Raw genomic sequence first — 18704 nt, 5'->3', positions numbered from 1 at the left:
TATTATTCACCTAAAATACACTGAATAACTTTGCTACATGTAGGTTAAATGAAACTATTGATTAACAGCCTAATATCAATAACTCCCTTTTTCTAATTTGGTACATTGAATCTACAGTTTTATTTTGAATTTGGTGTTTTTTGTGCTCTTGTTGAAATAAATAATTGTTTGGTATTATTTCCACTACTACTAATTTGAGTAAACTCTGAGTATTTAAGAAAAGTATTTTTCTTGACTTTCGATGGAAGTCTATAAATTGTCAGGTGCCGGGTTGATGACTGTTTTTTATTTTCTCCTTTTGATACACGTCATTATCGTCTGTTCAATTTCAGATCATCAGTTGTCTCTCTTTATAATGACATGTCTGTGTATGTCAATGAACAATGATTTGTATATTTATTATTATATCTAATGAAAGACCTTTTTTTTTAACAAAAAATGAATTTAAAAACAATTTTTCGTGAGCCTATTCATTCAATAAGTTTACCTAGTTTATTTTAATCAGATTATATGGAAATGCGTAGCTTCCATTAGGGAACTACCATTTGATTTTTATGGAAGGGCAGGGGGGCTAGGATGAAAAATGTTATCCTGCATTTTTTTTAGTTGTAATCTCTGCCCTGCCTTTTTATTAGTCCGTCGTCCGTCGTCGTCCGGCGTCGTCCGTCGTCGTCCGTCGTCGGCGTTAACTTTTTACATTTTGAACTTCTTCTAGAGAACCACTGAATGGAATGAAACCAAACATGGCATGCATGTTCCTTATGAGGTGCTGACCAAGTGTTGTTACTTTGTAGCCGATCCATCATCCAAGATGGCCGCCAGCGGGGGACTTAGTTTAACATAGGACCCTATGGGAAATGCATACAAATGACTTCTTTTAGAGAACCACTGTATGGAATGAAACCAAACATGGCATGAATTTTCCTTATGAGGTGCTGACCATGTGTTGTTACTTTGTAGCCGATCCATCATCCAAGATGGCCGCCATCGGGGAACTTAGTTTAACATAGGACTCTATGGGAAATACATACAAATGTCTTCTTTTAGAGAACCACTGAATGGAATGAAACCAAACATGGCATGAATGTTCCTTATGAGGTGCTGACCAAGTGTTGTTACTTTGTAGCCGATCCATCATCCAAGATGGCCGCCAGCGGGGGACTTAGTTTAACATAGGACCCTATGGGAAATACATAAAAATGTCTTCTTTTAGAGAACCACTGAATGGAATGGAACTAAACATGGCATGACTGTTCCTTATGAGATGCTGACTAAGTGTTGTTACTTTGCAGTTGGTCCATCATCCAAGATGGCCGCCAGCGGGGGACTTAGTTTAACATAGGACCCTATGGGAAATACATACAAATGTCTTCTTTTAGAGAACCACTGAATGGAATGAAACCAAACATGGCATGAATGTTCCTTATGAGGTTCTGACCAAGTGTTGTTACTTTGTAGCCGATCCATCATCCAAGATGGCCTCCAGCGGGGGACTTAGTTAAACATAGGACCGTATGGGAAATACATAAAAATGACTTCTTTTAGAGAACGAATAAATGGAATGGAACCAAACATTGCATGAATGTTCCTTATGAGATGTTGACCAAGTGTTGTTACTTTGCAGTCGGTCCATCATCCAAGATGGCCGCCAGCGGGGGACTTAGTTTAACATAGGACCCTATAGGAAATACATACAAATGTCTTCTTTTAGAGAACCACTGAATGGAATGAAACAAAACATGGCATGAATGTTCCTTATAAGCTGCTGACCAAGGGTTGTAACTTTGCAGTCGGTCCATCATCTAAAATGGCCGACAGCGGGGGACTTAGTTTAACATTGGACCCTATGGGAAATACATACAAATGTCTTCTCTTAGAGAACCAGTGAATGGAATGAAACCAAACATGGCATGAATGTTCCTTATAAGGTGCTGACCAAGTGTTGTTACTTTGCAGCCGATCCATCATCCAAGATGGCTGCCAGCGGGGGACTTAGTTCAACATAGGACCCTATTGGAAATACATACAAATGTCTTCTTTTAGAGAACCACTGAATGGAATGGAACCAAACATGGCATGAATGTTCCTTATGAGGTGTTGACCAAGTGTTGTTTCTTTGCAGCCGATCCATCATCCAAGATGGCTGCCAGCGGGGGACTTAGTTCAACATAGGACCCTATGGGAAATACATACAAATGTCTTCTTTTAGAGAACCACTGAATGGAATGAAACCAAACATGGCATGAATGTTCCTAATGAGGTGCTGACCAAGTGTTGTTACTTTGCAGTCAGTCCATCATCCAAGATGGCCGACAGCTGGGGACTAAGTTTAACATAGGACCCTATGGGAAATACATACAATTGTCTTCTTTTAGAGAACCAGTGAATGGAATGGAACCAAACATGGCATGAATGTTCCTTATGAGGTGCTGACCAAGTGTTGTTACTTTGCAGTCGATCCATCGTCCACGATGGCCGCTAGGGGGGTGGGGGGTGGGGGTTTAGTTTAACATAGGACCCTATGGGAAATACATACAAATGTCTTCTTTTAGAGTACCACTGAATGGAATGAAACCAAACATGGCATGAATGTTCCTTATGAAGTGCTGACCAAGTGTGGCTACTTTGTTGCCGATTTACTGTTCAAGATGGCCACCAGGATATTTTATTAAATAACGGGACCAATATTAATCCAAATTTGGCCTCAATCATTATTTGGGTATCTGTTATGATTTTTATCTATCTTTACATGATTTCTAAAACCAAAGTAGAGTCAGGTGAGCGACACAGGCTCTTGAGAGCCTCTAGTTTTTCACTCTATTCGGGCCTGCCTTTTTTTATAAGTTTATCCTGACTTTTTTTACATAAATTGTCATCCTGCCTTTTTTTCTTTTTGCAAAGTTGCTCATCCTGCCTTTTTTTTTACTCAAAACTGCTGTCCTGCCTTTTTTTCAAATTTCATCCTATCCCCGACACTTACTGTTTTGATAGTTTAATCTTTGAATTTAAGGTTTTAGATGTTTCTTTTGTATTGTATTGCATGGTAATTGGTAAAATATTTTTGAATCAAAAAAGTACTTTGGCAACATGCCCAGACGAGATAGTCAGAAATAGGCACCTGATCTATCGTATATAACAGAATAGTCGTCTGATCCGTAACTTAACCGTTTGTGTCCTATTCCCAATTGTGACATTTAAACGAAGTGTGAATTTGCGCTACTGGTCTATTTCCTTTTTGAGTTTATGCTATTTCCTCAGTTTTTGTTTGTTACCTTGATTTGCCTCTTCGTAATCGATTTATGAGATTTGACGCCGACTTCCCTTCATTCATTCACTCCAAAGTCGTCGTAGTCTTTAATTTCGCGCCTTCAAACAGTTTGCCTCTCTTGAGGTAATGGCCAAGATATACCGCTGACGGTAATGTATAAGGCAGAAACATAGTATGAGATTAAGCTACATTTTCAATGAAATTTAGTTTGTTTAACACTTTACCAGATTGCGTAATGACAACATAGGTTGCATTTTTGTAAATATAGACAATGCAATTTCCCATAGGAACTCCCTTTATAGCCAAAACTGCGCGACTTTTACCATGTTTACTATGAGGTTTTGTAGAAAATGATATCCTAGAATGGAAAGTTGATATGCACTACGTTTTTATTCAAAGGTCAAAACATTGTGCTGTGCGGCATATTTTCAACATTTATATGCCCCGAACTTCTAAGAGTTTAAACTTATACTAACATTCTACACTACCCCTCCCTTCACCTTATGTCTTACTCAGAATTCAATTCCACCGCCTACCATGTGCATTTATACTGGTGACATTCCCAAGTTATGTCTCTATGAGATGAAACATAGAGATCATATCTGGGAACCAGTACGTAAACGAAACAAAATATCCATAAATATTATATATCTCCCCAAAAGAGGCGTGGTGTATGAAACAGCTGTATTTACAAAGTGCAACCTATACTAACATTTATTCAAATAGAAAACTCTTGAACAACACTTTTTCTCACATCAATACTTATTTATCAGAATCATAGCCTTAAAGAAATCACTGTATATACTCTTAACTTTTCTTTTCTTTTACAGTACGTTTTATACCCCCACCCCGGTTTCTATTTTGAAAGAATTTGAAACAAGACTTTAATTATTGTCAGCTTACCCTATGTGCATGTTTTCTGACATGAAATGTATAGAACCTGTTTGAAACTATTCTGATAACAAATTGAAAGCATTTCAGAATGCTATAAATGTAAAGTTTAGTAGTTAATAATTCCAACATTCAAGATTATATAAAATATCCAATCCTGCCTCTGTCTCCAGTCCACATCTTACTGTATGCCTATTTATCAATAAAAGTTCACTATTTCTGCATCAAATTGTCAGTTTAGAAATCTTGTCACAACAATGTCATCTCTAACCATATATCTAACATAATTTAGCTAATATATGAACTAGAAGTGTTTAAACAAAGCCATATCTGCAAAAGTTGTAAGTATGAAGTTACCAGTCTGATGTATGCATTCAATAAAAGTTTTATAAATTGACTGCTTACATCTGTTTTTTGCATATTTTCTAAGAACAGTTATTGTTTTCTTTACAAAAGACCTTTATAATAATAAAATCATAGCATTTACAGGTTAAATTATCTGTTTTATGACCAAGGGGGTAGGCATTTATCTCTATTTTTTGCCCCTGGGGCCTCAAATTTGCTAAATAATTCTGCTGTTTCTATGAATATGAAATATTTAGTACATATTTAGGATAGAACACACAATTGTTTGTTTTATTGAGGTATTTTTGTATTTCTAGCTTGTATTTTTTTATGCCACGGTCACAAAAAAGCACATTCAGGTGTTACGGCTTACTTTTGGGTTATGGACAGGACAAAAACACCCTAGCAACAATATTCATCAAGGATCTATGAGTTTCAATGACTGCGAAGAGTAAATATAAGCACTTCTAAACAATTTAAATTACAAATATGCATATATTTCGAATTTACTTTGCATTCAGGGCTTTAAGTAAACTATGCATACTGTAAACTGTGAATTTATATGCTGAGTCATCATAGTTAAGGCCCAGGGTTTTCTCAATCTTCATGAAATATTTATAAATTTTATATTTGAGTTAATTTCATTAAAATCTCTGAGATAAACCAAATTTGGTGAAATTCTTTATGTTCTCTTTTTGCACCCAATATAGGTTGCATTTCTGTAAATATAAACAATACAATTTCCCATAGGAACTCCCTTTACGGCTTAAACTGCGCGACCTTTACTATGAAGTTTCGTAAAAAATTATATCCTAGATTGGAAAGTTGATATGCACTACTTTTTTATTCAAAGGTCAAAACATAGGGCTGTGCGGCATATTTTCAACATTTATATGCCCCGAACTTCTAGGAGTTTAAAATTATACTAAAATTATGCACTATTCCAAAATTTACACGATAAGATCCAATTACTATTGTTTCTTCAGCTACGTTGTCTGGTGTCTAAAAATAGAAAACAACAGGTGTTACGATATGAAAGAAATCAGTTGTTTACAATATTGAAATTGACATGTCACAGCATTATTTTTTGCACAGCATCACAATGTAATAGACCTAATAATGTTGGAGACACATATGTCTCTGATAATGTGTACTTGATTTTAATCAAATGTTCTGTAACAAATTCATTAGAAAATCTCTGGTTTGTATTATTTTTAAATTGTGTATTAATGCAAAATGAATATTGTATATTATTGAAATATGTGTATACATTTAAAAGAATAATAAGAACTAGGAGAATACAAGAATGTTGTTGGGTAGGCTCAATAAACATTCAAATAAATATATTATATTAACACAAACAAAAACTTATGACAAAAACAATTCATATATGTTCTTTAAATTGTCAAGGTCTCAGAGTAAAAGATAAAAGACATAGATTATATTTGTGGAAGAAATATCAAAAATGTAATATTTTGTTTATTCAGGAAAGTCATTTCACTGAAGATTTAGAGAAAGAAATTAAAGGTCAACAATATCATAGCTTTGGAACCTCACAGTCCAGAGGAGTTTCAATTTTTATTAATAACGATTTAGAATGCAAATTTATAAATATGTTCAAAGACCAAGAGGGCAGGCTACTCTTAATAAATGTTCAAATTGAAGACAGTATTTACACCTTAGTAAATGTCTATGCACCAAATATGCCTAAAAAAAGAAATATTTTTTTGAAAAAAGTTAAAGAAGTAGTTACAAAAAATAGTTTAGGAATGGTTATAATTGGAGGAGATATGAATGACACTTTAACAAAAATAGATAACAAAAAAAAAATGTCAACACAAAAATCAAAACAAACAAAACCAGTATTTAGCCTTAAATCTTTAATTAAAACCCAAAAACTAAGTGATATTTGGAGAGAGCTTCATGGCAGGGAAATACAATTTACTTGGCGACGTAAAAATAATTTAAATGAAGCATCTAGAATAGATTTTTTCTTAACATGTCCTGAAATAAGAACTAAAGTAGAATCTACTGATATTAGGCCAGCTATTATAACTCATACAGACCATCAGGCAATTTCAATAAAGATAAAAGGTCGATCAGACCAAAAAGGTAAAGGATACTTTAAAATTGATAATAGTATTTTAGAAAATGAAGAATATCAAAACCTTATCAAAATTCTAATCAAACAATATAAAAAGAAAATATTACTCACCAATGATATTGGTGTCAAGTGGAATCTGTTTAAAACCGAGGTTAGAGACCACACCATAGCATTCTGCAAAAGAAAAGCACAAAATAATGTAAAAGAAATACATATTTTAGAAAACAAATTGAAGAAATTAAATGAGGGTACAAACAAAAAATGTAAAAAGGTTGCTATTAACTCTTTTAAAGAGGAAATTAATATTATAGAAGAAAAACTTTGTAAACTATATGATTCAAAAACAAAAGGAGCACAAATAAGATCTAGAATTAAGTGGGTAGAAGGAGGAGAAAAAAACACAAAATTCTTCTAGGAACTAGAAAAAGCTAGGCAAACAAGAAAAACTATAACAGCGCTCAGGGACAAAGAGGGGGTAATATATACACATCCTACAGAAATACTAAATCTTGAAAGGGAATCTTATGAAGAAATTTATAAAAGTTCAAATCCCAATAAAAATTTTATAAAAGATTATGTTATGAATACAAAATGTGATCATGTCCTAATAGATAAAGAAGGCGATAGTATGGAAGGCTTATTAAGCACTCAAGAATGCACAGATTCATTATTTAAAATGAAACTAAATAAAGCCCCAGGAATTGATGGCTTAAGTGTAGAATTTTATAGAACTTTTTGGGAACATCTTAAAGAGTTTGCAGTCAAAACTTTTAATTTCTCATTTGAAAAAGGGGAATTATCAAATTCACAAAAATTAGGAGTTATTTCTCTTTTACATAAAAAAAATGATCCTCTCAGTTTAGACAATTATAGACCAATAACATTATTGAATGTTGACACAAAATTAGTTGCTTATTCACTAGTTCAAAGAATCATCAAAATATTACCCCAAATTATTCATGGAGATCAAAATGGGTATGTTAAAAACAGATATATAGGATATAATATTAGACAAATTCAAGATGTCATAGATTATGCAGACAAATTTAATATAGAGGGCGCTTTATTATTCTTAGATTTTTCAAAGGCATTCGATTCATTAGAGTGGGATTTTATGTTCTTTGCTTTACAAAAATTTGGATTTCAAAATTCTATGATGAGATGGATAAAACTTTTATATTCTGACATAAAAAGTTCAGTTTTAAATAATGGGTGGATTTCAAAACCCATGAGTATATATCGTGGAATACGTCAAGGCTGTCCATGTAGTGCGATAATTTTTGTTATTGCTGTGGAGATTCTAGCTTGTAAAATTAGGCAAGACCATAACCTTAAAGGATTTGAAATCAAGATAGATGGAAAACCCCATACTTTAAAAATAAGTCAGCTAGCAGATGACACCACTCTTTTTCTCAAATTAAAACAAGATATTTCAAAAGCTCTTAACATGATTGAAACATTTGGTTCACTGTCAGGATTAGAACTTAACAGATCTAAAACGGAGGGTATTTGGCTAGGGAAACAAAAACATTGTGAAGAAAAATATTAAAATATTAACTTTACAGATAAACCAGTTAAAAGTCTCGGGACATATTTTGGGTATAACAAAGAAGAGTGTCTTAAACTAAATTTTGAAAAACAGCTAGAAAAGTCTGTAAAAATTATATCTTATTGGAAAAAAAGAAACTTAACCATGATAGGAAGAATAACAGTTATTAAATCTTTAGTTATTCCTATAATTACTTATTTGGCTACAGTCTCAACCTTGGGCAAAGAGTATTTAGATAAATTTAAAAAAAATTATATATGAATTTCTATGGAACAATAAGACAGAAAAAGTTAAACGCACTGTATTAAGCTTCAACCAACTAGATGGCGGATTAAAAATGGTAAATATAGATAAATATATAGAATCTATTAAGATAGGTTGGATAAAAAGATTAACTGCTGATAAATTTCTTAATCGGATGGTTATACCAAAATTTTATCTAAATAAATTTGGTAGCAATCTACTTATCTTAAGAGTGAATACTTATAATATATACTCGCTACCAGGTACTAAAGAGCTACCAGAATTTTATCTTGATATGATTAAAGTATGGTTTAAAAATAAAAATAATAAAACTAAACATCCAAATAATTACAGACTTATCCGCCAAGAAGTCATTTGGGGAAATCAATTGATCAAGTTTCAAAAGAAAACACTACTTTTCCAAAACTGGATAGATAGCAATATCATTCATATAAATGATATTATTGATGAAAATGGAGTCTTTTCAGAAAAAATTATAAGTTTAAAATTAAAGAATAAATCGAATTGGATAGCTGAATTCTAAAAATTAAGAAAAGTAATCCCAAAAGAATGGTTAAAAATATTAAATGAAGAAAATTCAATAAAAACTAGTGTTTTAACAAATAACTCACTATATATAAGTGAAAAAAATAATTGCAAACATAAACTAGAAAAATTAGATTCGAAGAAAATTTATACAATTTTAATAGAATATGAGAAAGAAATTCCAATAGGGCATCATAAGTGGAACAGAATATTAAAATGTGAAAATATACAAAGTGAAGCTCAATATATGCAAAAATTTATTCATAACTATTTAAAGATAATAAACTGAAAATGTGCAGATGGAAACTATTACACTTTATTCTTCCAAACAAAGTGTTGTTAAAACAATGGAAAATAAGCCATAACTCTACCTGTATTTTTTGTAACCTTACAGAAGACTATGAACATTTTTTTGTAACGTGCCACTTTTTAGATGAGTTTTGGGGCGAAATATATAAGTTATTTGAAATAGCTAAGATTGGTAGACACATTTTCACTGAAAAAATTTAATTTGGGGATATAAAATTAATGATGAACATTATTATGAAATAAACTTTTTACTTACAGTTATTGTGTTCACTATACACAAAATACACTATTTGTCAGAATATAGGACAAAAAATATCAATCTATATAATGTTTTTAGGTCAGAATTTAAAAAAGGATTATTATTACAAAAAAAATATATTTATATTGAAGGAAATGGGATACTAGAAAAGATATATTCTTATATTTGACAACATTGTTATATTATTGTCAATATTGTTATTATATATGTAATTTAACAGACCGGTTAGATAGATGATCATTTCATTTTACAATTTCAATGAGTTTTGAAAGTGAAAGTACCTCTTATTTCTACTGTAATTTTAGATTATACGGAAGATATATAAATTATGCTTACTATATGAGACCAAAATTTTTTTTGTGTACATACCTTCCGTGCCTAATACAATTATATTTAGGAGACACGTGGTGAAATCAATTAATCCACACAAAAATACAACAACTGAAAAACCGTATACCGGACAACAGAGAAATATATTAAACCACAAACCAAGTTCCGAACACGCTAAGATAACCCGTTATTCTGTTTTATTCCCAACATCTATCAGATAGTAACAATTGATTGTATATTACTATATATATAAAGTTCATATTCAGAGATATAATAGTAAAATAATAGAGAAATAATGTATTAATGATAAACAATGTATTAAAGACATATAATATACATACTAACAAAATTATAAATATATACCTGAAGATACCCTGGTCTTAAGGTACTAATATACAGGGATCTCCACTGAAATAGCTGTACCAGTGAAGAAATCTGTTAACAGCATGTGCAATATTGTTGTTGAATAAAAAAAAAATAAAAAATTATGCACTGCCCCTCCTTTCACTTTATGTCTTACTCAGAATTCAATTCCACCGCCTACCATGTGCATTTATACAGGTAACATTCCCAAGTTATGTCTCTATGAGATGAAACATAGATATCATATCTGGGAACCAGTACGTAAACAAAACAAAATATCTATGAATATCTCCCCAAAAGTGGCGTGGTTTTTGAAACAGCTGTATTTACAAAATGCAACCTATAACAATAACAACTTATTGGTTGCCATGCAGATATTTTAAAACGTTGTATGATTTGTTTTTTTTTTTAACTTATTGTTTATAGTTGCCCCTTGCTATATTCTCGATATTTTATGAACAGAAATGAAATACCACTCTTTTTTCTAGAAAATACTAGATGTATATTGAGACAGTAGCATAATAATGTGTCAACCTTGTTTGTACTAGTTACAGACCGACACATAGAGCCGCATTATAAGGTGCTAGTGCAGAAAGAAGCAGTTCATAGGAAGCCTTATCACCCTATTAGACACATTCTTCTGATTCCTGGGCAACCTTTATTTACCCCTAAATACCACGTGTTTAGTCAAAAGCAGCACAACGAATTTTTAAGTTTTTTTGTTTAAACAGACCACGTATTGAGCACACTTATTTTGTATTTCTTTCTTACAATCAACAAACAATCCTAGTAGATCAACTTCAAGTCTACATTTGTAATTTATTACATCTGTACATATTGCTTCATTATATTCATGCCAAATCCAATTTAATGGGTTTAAATCATAAAACGATAAAATGTGCTTACATTGGTTATGACTTATATGGTGTCGAATAATAAGAATTTGTTTCTGTGTCATTTCTCTTCAAATGTGTAAATAAAAAATTAAATAAATTTAAACTAAATAAAATTGAGAATGGAAATGGGGAATGTGTCAAAGAGACAACAACCCGACCAATAAACCAATGACCAAAGTAAACTTTATTTGACTTTGTTGTAGATGACCATTCACGGATTGTTCTGACTGGAGACACCAAAAGTGATTACATTAACGCTAGTTTCATTGATGTAAGATATACGTGATAATTTTATTTCAAAACTTTACATATTAATGCAATAATACTTGTCATACAACCATATAAACACACAAAAAAGTCATGGTACAAATGTAACTTCAAGAAAGGCAAAACAAATGCTGGTCTCATTTAAAGATTTTGATAAAAGTCTCAGAACATTATTGATGGCACAACACTATAACTAATCACCAATACGTCGTATATTTGATACATTGATATAAAAACAAAAAAATTATAAAATAATAAAACCGTTATTCAATTGGAAATAATATTAATTTTAATTAATTTCAGAGCTACGAAAAAGAAAAGGCATACATAGCTTCACAAGGTTTGTTATAGTTATAATAGCGAACTTATCAGAACACAATTCTGTTTTATGCATTGAGACAGGGATTTTCATTATTCTAAAGCTTTTATGCATCATTACAATCGCATATTTTTTGTAGAATTGGTGAGAGGGATATCTTTCAAAGGACCCTTTCTTAAAAAAAACATTTGAAAACAAATAAATCATGTTTGGAAACAAGGTGTGAAGTATAGTTATTACTAAATAAAACAGCAACCTGTCGACACCACAACAAAAAAGACATTACAATGTCAACAATCAGTCTTCAACAATTAATAGATCGATTTTGAAATAATTTATCTACTCAGAAATCGTTCCTTGTAAGACAAATACTAATCTATTTAATTTTTTTTTTGCATTCGATAAAGATAAATGATGTAAAAAAGGACTTATTGTATTATATTAATGCTTACATACTTTTTTATGCCCTAAGGTCCGAAAAGGAATACCATCAGAGATTTCTGGCATATGATCTGGCAAGAAAAAGTTAACAAAATAGTGATGGTAACGAAATTAGAAGAGGAAAGAAGGGTATTTATCTGGTTAAGTTAAAGTGTCATGTATGTATCATGTCTCTAGTATAAAATGGTTTAGTTGTACAGAACGCGTTACTTCTCAATGTACTACGAAAATACAAATTCTATGGTTTCTATATCTTTTTTTCTGTGATAATTCTTTCTTTTAACGGCGTTTTTTTTTAACAGATTAAAGATGTTTTTATCTGTATACTTAGAGCAAAAATGTAGAGGGGTACATGCGCACACCAAAGAGAAAACGACCATACGACATGAACAAAATAGTATTACCCTACCTGGACATATTTTTCTGATGCCGAGCTGACTGGATTTTGCAGTTACTTCAAGATGCCGCATGCTAAGCGGAAAATCTGCAATTTTCATTTTTTTTTTCTTTGTTTCATTTGATCGAACTAAGGAACGAAACGCGATCTTCCCAAAAAAAACCTCACGAGAACCACGAGACGGTTATGATAAAAGAAACACAACTAGATGTCAACATAAGTCTATCCAGTTTGTACATTTGTGAAAATTCTAACCTCTCTCTATAACTGTCAAAGTAATCTGTCATTGAACTGTTTGGCGTTTGTTTTAGATCAAAGGATTAAAAAGTAAAAAAGCACGCATTGTCTTTAGTGTATGTTTCTGTTGCTATTTCCGTATATTAAAAATTTAATCAAAACTATTTTTATTTCTTTATAATAATATATATATATATATATACATGAGCACAAGAGGAGTATGTGTTTAATATTTAATTAATTATTTTCAGCAATTTCTTTTGAAAGTATTAATAAATTATTTAATTATCATGATAAGCTAAAAAATAACTATGTCATAGCTACAGTTGTCAGTAGCTGTTCTATTGATATAAATGATAGAATCTGTTCTAGGATAAAACTATATGAATAAAGAAAATCCAGGCAAGATCTTTCGAAAACGGGTCTAGGGTAGAACTGTTGAAATCTGTTCCAGGTCAGAACAGCTTTTGTCAGAAACTGTCCAAAAGGTGTCAAGAGAACTGTTCCAGAGACTGTTTTTTGGAACAGTTCTCCTGACATATATTAAGATAAAATAAAGCTGTTTTGTATTTTAATATCAGTCATTATTTAATGAAAAGCAAATTATATCTGCATGTATAGATTTAGATGTCTAAAATATCATTAAAAACCCTTGAACGGAATTGGCGGTGTAAAAGAATGAACTGGTCAATCCTTTCGTCTGTAATTCTTACCGCTCTTCCGTTCAAGATTGCCTTTAATTATTACTTCCAAATGCAATTTTCAGATCAGATGAGTAGCCAGGTCCTGTTTGACAATATTGTGAAAATTACATCCAAAGGCATTCAGTTTGGATTTTGTTCCTCCTTTTTACGCCCCTTGTGTGCCTTTAATTAGCGCCCGTCCGCCCATTCGTTATTCTGTTTGTCCATCTCGTATCAGGTTAAAGTTTTTCTATCAAGCTACTTTGCCATAGTCACTCCAATTTGAAAGTTAGTATATATGCTCATTATGATATGAAATTTCAATTCGTGTGACATATAGCGGTTATGACCCTTATTTTACAGTTCATTGAAAATTGATAGGTACCGGTGTTATTGTTTATCCATAACATTGTCATGAACAAGTCAATGGTCAAAGTATTGTAATCTGAAGTTGTCTTCAAATCAATTTGAAACGTAGTTCACGTTTTTTGTTTATGGTGCGAGCTTCTACAATGGTATGCAAAAGTACGGTTGTCATGGTTAACTGGACTTGTAAATGTGATAGTGCAAGCGGTGTTATAAGGACACATATTCATGTATAACAATGATTTACGGTGTACCTTGCACGGCATTATGTACAACATGGTTATACTGTAGTAACTGTTATATTATGCAGATCTACTTCTGTGTATAGAGTATATTACGTAATGAAAAAGAATTTAGTTGTATATTTTGCTATCTGCCTACAAAGTAAATTATCGTTGGGATATTTACTGATTGGTAAATGTATAAAAGAAAATGTGAATGCATCTACCACAAATAATAAATATGTATGCACGAAAACATGTATATTGAAAACGTGTGTTAAATAAAACATTTCTTTTAATGTTTAACTTAACACGTATACTTTGGAATTTTTGTATTTCAGAAAAAATGTGAATACTACTGGCCCCAAAGCATCAACACAGCAATGCCAGTAGATACTTATAGACTTGTAATGAAAAAAGAGATACAACATACAGTGTATGTGTACAGATTATTTATTCTACAAAACAACAGCTTGAAGGTAATTTAATTTTTTAACTTCAGTCCATGTCTAAGTAATGCATGATTCAATGTTACACTTCTATCCATCGATAACTGATACCGTTAAAGAGAACGTGAATTCTTTAAGGAACAATTCAAACATATAGCATACTGAAAAAACAACATATCCGGCGTACTAAGTAATGAGCCATCTTTGATGAGTTTTTACGATTAATAAGAGTTAAGAGGTATATCAGGTGCTCTTGGAGAATAGACATGATCTGCTTTAATTTCGATAAGTTGTAATCCTAGTGGTCAAAGCAGATGCTAGCTTATCTTGGATAAGTTAACACACAAATGATTTTAAAAGGTTAGAGAAGGCATATGTTTTGGCAAATACGCTTACAAACAATTAGTTAGTTCGTGATTTTTACTGTGAATCCTATATCAACTATTTTTAAAGTAGTTTCTGCGATAACTATTGAGTTTTCTCATGTAGATTGTTTAAGACCAATTAAGACCAATCGGTACCTTTGATTTAAGATACGAGCTGTTTGCATATGTTTTATGTGTGGTTGAATTTATTTTTTGTCTAGATCTCGATAGTGGTTGATTGAAACATCAACAATTTAATAGTAAGAAGAAAAAGATAAAATCTATGTAATGTTTCAGGTTTTAATAATTGGTACATATAAAAAAATAAATTCTTCTGTAATTTTAGAATAAGCAAGAACGAAAAGTTCATCATTTCCATTTCACTCAATGGCCGGATCATGGTGTTCCAGATAGCGTCAAATTGGTTAATTTTTACAGAAAAGTCAAAAGCATAAAAGTAGATAAGAGTACCCCAATGGTGGTGCATTGTAGGTACGTTTATATTTGTTTAGCCAAAAGACAAAGACAAGAAACAATAAGTTTTTTTTAGATATTATGTTTTAACTTAAGGGGTAAGTTGTCCTCTTGATTTTTGAGATAGTATTAGTTATCTTGGTGTAATCAGTGGTGTACAGAATTTTACACTGATGTGAAAAATTCATACACCCTAAGGCGCAGCCGAAGGATGTACGAATTTTCAACACTGGTGTAAAATTCCGTACACCTCTGATTACACCAAGATAACGAATTTATTTCTTATGAAACATTCCAGGAAATGAGGGGAAAAAAATATGTTTGAATTTTATATATGGATATATTTTTATCTTTTTTTTCATTTTTTTGGGGGGAAATTATGGCGAACAATGTTGGGTGTTATTTACACCTGGGTGATTAACCAATCAGATTGCAGGATTCTTCCTGCATAAGAAGTAATTAAATACATCTCTATTTTTTAGATTTGTTATTATCCATATATTTTGTTAGTATTTGGTTAAAATGTACACTTAAAAGTAATTTCTAGGAAAACGTATTTGCCGATAATGTTTTTAGAATTCTTGATCAAACCCTTCATCCTGGTTAATTTCATGATCTCTACAGGAATACAATGTAAACATCGAAATTATTTATAATTATTTACTCGACTTTTTTCACGAAAATTTAAAGATAAAGTACGGCGTTTTAACTATAAAAATACTTTTCTTACAAGCAACCGTGATACGGAGTATATTTCGCTAATGTATGTCTTTTACATATTGATCTAGATTGACGGAAACGTGTACATGTTGTATATTATGACCTTTTTCTTGAAATTATTCATATCAAATATTTATATCTTAGTGCTGGCGTTGGAAGAACCGGAACATTCATTGCTATAGATGCATTATATGAGCATGGACAAAAAGAAGGATATGTTGATATTATGGAGTATGTTCAGACGATGAGGAAGGACAGAATGAATATGGTACAAACACATGTATGTATAATTTAAATAGTTCATATATATTCAATGTATTAACATTTATTTAAAGTCTTCAACTTCAACTGTTGCTTGATGAGTATATCTTTTTTTAACGAAAAAAAATGTGTAATCAAGCAATTCCTGGTGTATAGTGTAGCCCAGGTTGTATACTTAGAGACCCCTGTATTTTAACAACATCACTTGACCAGGGAAAATAGCAAATGAGTGTAAACTCCCATTGTTTTACATACAGGTATTTAAATAACCAGTACAATCGTTTTACCGCATAAGCATCATTGTAATGCATAATCTTTATCGTATGTGCGGTATATGAGTATATCTTTAAAGGTAATAAATTGCTATAGTATTTAGTGGTGATTTGTGCACAAAGTACTGTGGATCATTCCACATGGTATTTACTTGTAACTAAGTTTCTTATTTAACAAAATCGAATACCTAATATTCAGAGAGCACGATAGAAGGATGACTGTTTTCAATATACCCAACAAAAAGTGTTGGGCGAAAATGAAACGTTGAGGACCAAAGGGAAAATCCCTAAATTCCAATAGAAGTATATGGCAAAGACGGAAATATTTGATCTGATGAGATTCGTGTACACAATAGATAGAAACCGAAAATTGATAAAAAATGTGCAGTAACGACACCCCTAGAAAAAAATTTGATAGAAATGCAACGTCCGAGTATATTAGAGATTGATATATTGGATCCACTATATCAAAGATGCGATGAACGAAATTGTGTTACTACAATTGAAAAAGATCAATGTATGTTCTTGTTAAATTTCATCACATTTATCCTAGCTCGTGCAGCCTGACTCCATTGTGTAATTAAATCAGAAGTAATAAGAACCAAAATACCTTTGAATTACAAACATCACAATTCATTAAAGGAATTACTGTAATATGAGCAGCTCATGTAGAGGATTTCTCATTTATTCAGTTTTACATATTGCAACTGGTCCTTTTACGACCTTTTTGAAGCATTAACGACCGTCTTATAGTTGTATTAAGTTGTTCTGTAAGCTGTTGTTATACCAATTTTATTTCTGAGAAGTAGTAATTCTCTTATCGTTTAAATGCGCTGATGTTCACATTAAAAACATCTATTATGTATAGCTTTATAGATACATATTGCATGTTTTTGCAACTTATTATAGTAAGTTACTTTATGTATTATATATCTATACCTTGAAATTAATTTCTTTTGTGAATGTTGAGAATGTACAATTAGGTGGTTTGAAATTTCAAAAGATTCCGCTACTTAATAAAAAGAAGTGCATGACATTAGTTACACACCACAAGACAAATAAAAGACAGACCACACTAGGACATGTAGAACTAGAAATAAAGAGAAAAACAAAACATATAAAGGTATATTAAACAAAAACAAATTGTATGCTCAGAAAGGGTACGCAGTCCCTGCTCCATAAGGAATACCTGCTGAATCACTAATTTGTAAGACTGTAAATATAATTAAGGTTTTATTTTATTTCAGTTACAAAACTCTATGGCCAAAGGAAAAAAAATAAATCTATTCTTCGAAACACGGTCTTTCATTGCCACCGTTGTGATGAATATAAATATCAACCAATTCTAATGAACACGCTTTTTCCGAATTTTACATGTTTCAGGAACAATATGAGGCCGTATTTGAAGCACTGCTGGAATTGTTTACTGTTCCAGCTACGTTCATTCAAAGAGTGCTTTCTGTGAATATATTCAAAAGCAGGAGCATACTTTGATATGAAATAACATTTGAAAACGCTATTTTTACGGTTTACATAATCATTTGTGTTGCAATATGATATCTTTTATGAACAAACATATGTATAGAATAACAAGTCCAAAAATTCAGCTATCTTAACCGAACATCACATAAACTAACTCATGAGCTAATTGTCAGTGTTTTGATACTTGATTTCGTAGAATATATTTTTTTTTTCTACTTGGTCATAGAGTTTTGTAATGGAAATAAAATAAAACCTTAACTATATTTACAGTCCTTACAAATTGTTGTATGACGTCAGAAGATAGAAATTATCAGCTTAATTTCCTATGTGAAATTCTTGGTTTCTTATTCTATTTGGAAATCACGGTATTTCATTACCACCAATGTGATGAATATAAATATCAACCAATTCTAATGAACACGCTTTTTCCGCATTTTACATGTTTCAGGAACAATATGAGGCCGTATTTGAAGCACTGCTGGAATTGTTTGCTGTTCCAGATACGTCCATTCAAAAGAGTGTTTTCTGTGAATATATTCAAAAGCAGGAGCATAAGACATTACCAAAAAATCAAACAGTATTTAGAGAAGAGTTTCAGGTATTCTCTTTTGTTGATGTCTTGCAAACTATTTTCTTCACAGAGGTGT

The 18704-nt window shown here is 31.6% G+C and overlaps 2 protein-coding genes across 4 annotated transcripts in view; both read left to right on the top strand.

Annotated features, from left to right (window-relative positions):
• LOC127700008 (receptor-type tyrosine-protein phosphatase mu-like) overlaps nt 1-18704 on the top strand; it is a 293046-nt gene that overhangs the window by 81140 nt on the left and 193202 nt on the right. The window contains exons 17-23 of one of the 2 annotated variants that reach the window (XM_052203437.1): nt 11307-11374; nt 11674-11710; nt 12162-12259; nt 14376-14513; nt 15195-15340; nt 16187-16322; nt 18506-18655. In XM_052203437.1, the coding sequence (XP_052059397.1) occupies nt 11307-11374; nt 11674-11710; nt 12162-12259; nt 14376-14513; nt 15195-15340; nt 16187-16322; nt 18506-18655 (773 nt within the window). The remainder of the gene's footprint in view (nt 1-11306; nt 11375-11673; nt 11711-12161; nt 12260-14375; nt 14514-15194; nt 15341-16186; nt 16323-18505; nt 18656-18704) is intronic. The other variant, XM_052203443.1, reaches the window with a different exon arrangement.
• Nucleotides 1-18704, top strand: part of LOC127700039 (receptor-type tyrosine-protein phosphatase T-like) — a 253165-nt gene that overhangs the window by 221583 nt on the left and 12878 nt on the right. The window lies entirely within an intron of this gene.

This window comes from Mytilus californianus, unplaced genomic scaffold, assembly GCF_021869535.1.
Source record: "Mytilus californianus isolate M0D057914Y unplaced genomic scaffold, xbMytCali1.0.p SCAF_1, whole genome shotgun sequence".
Lineage (NCBI taxonomy): Eukaryota > Metazoa > Mollusca > Bivalvia > Mytilida > Mytilidae > Mytilus > Mytilus californianus.
This window is presented reverse-complemented; position numbering and strand designations above follow the sequence as displayed.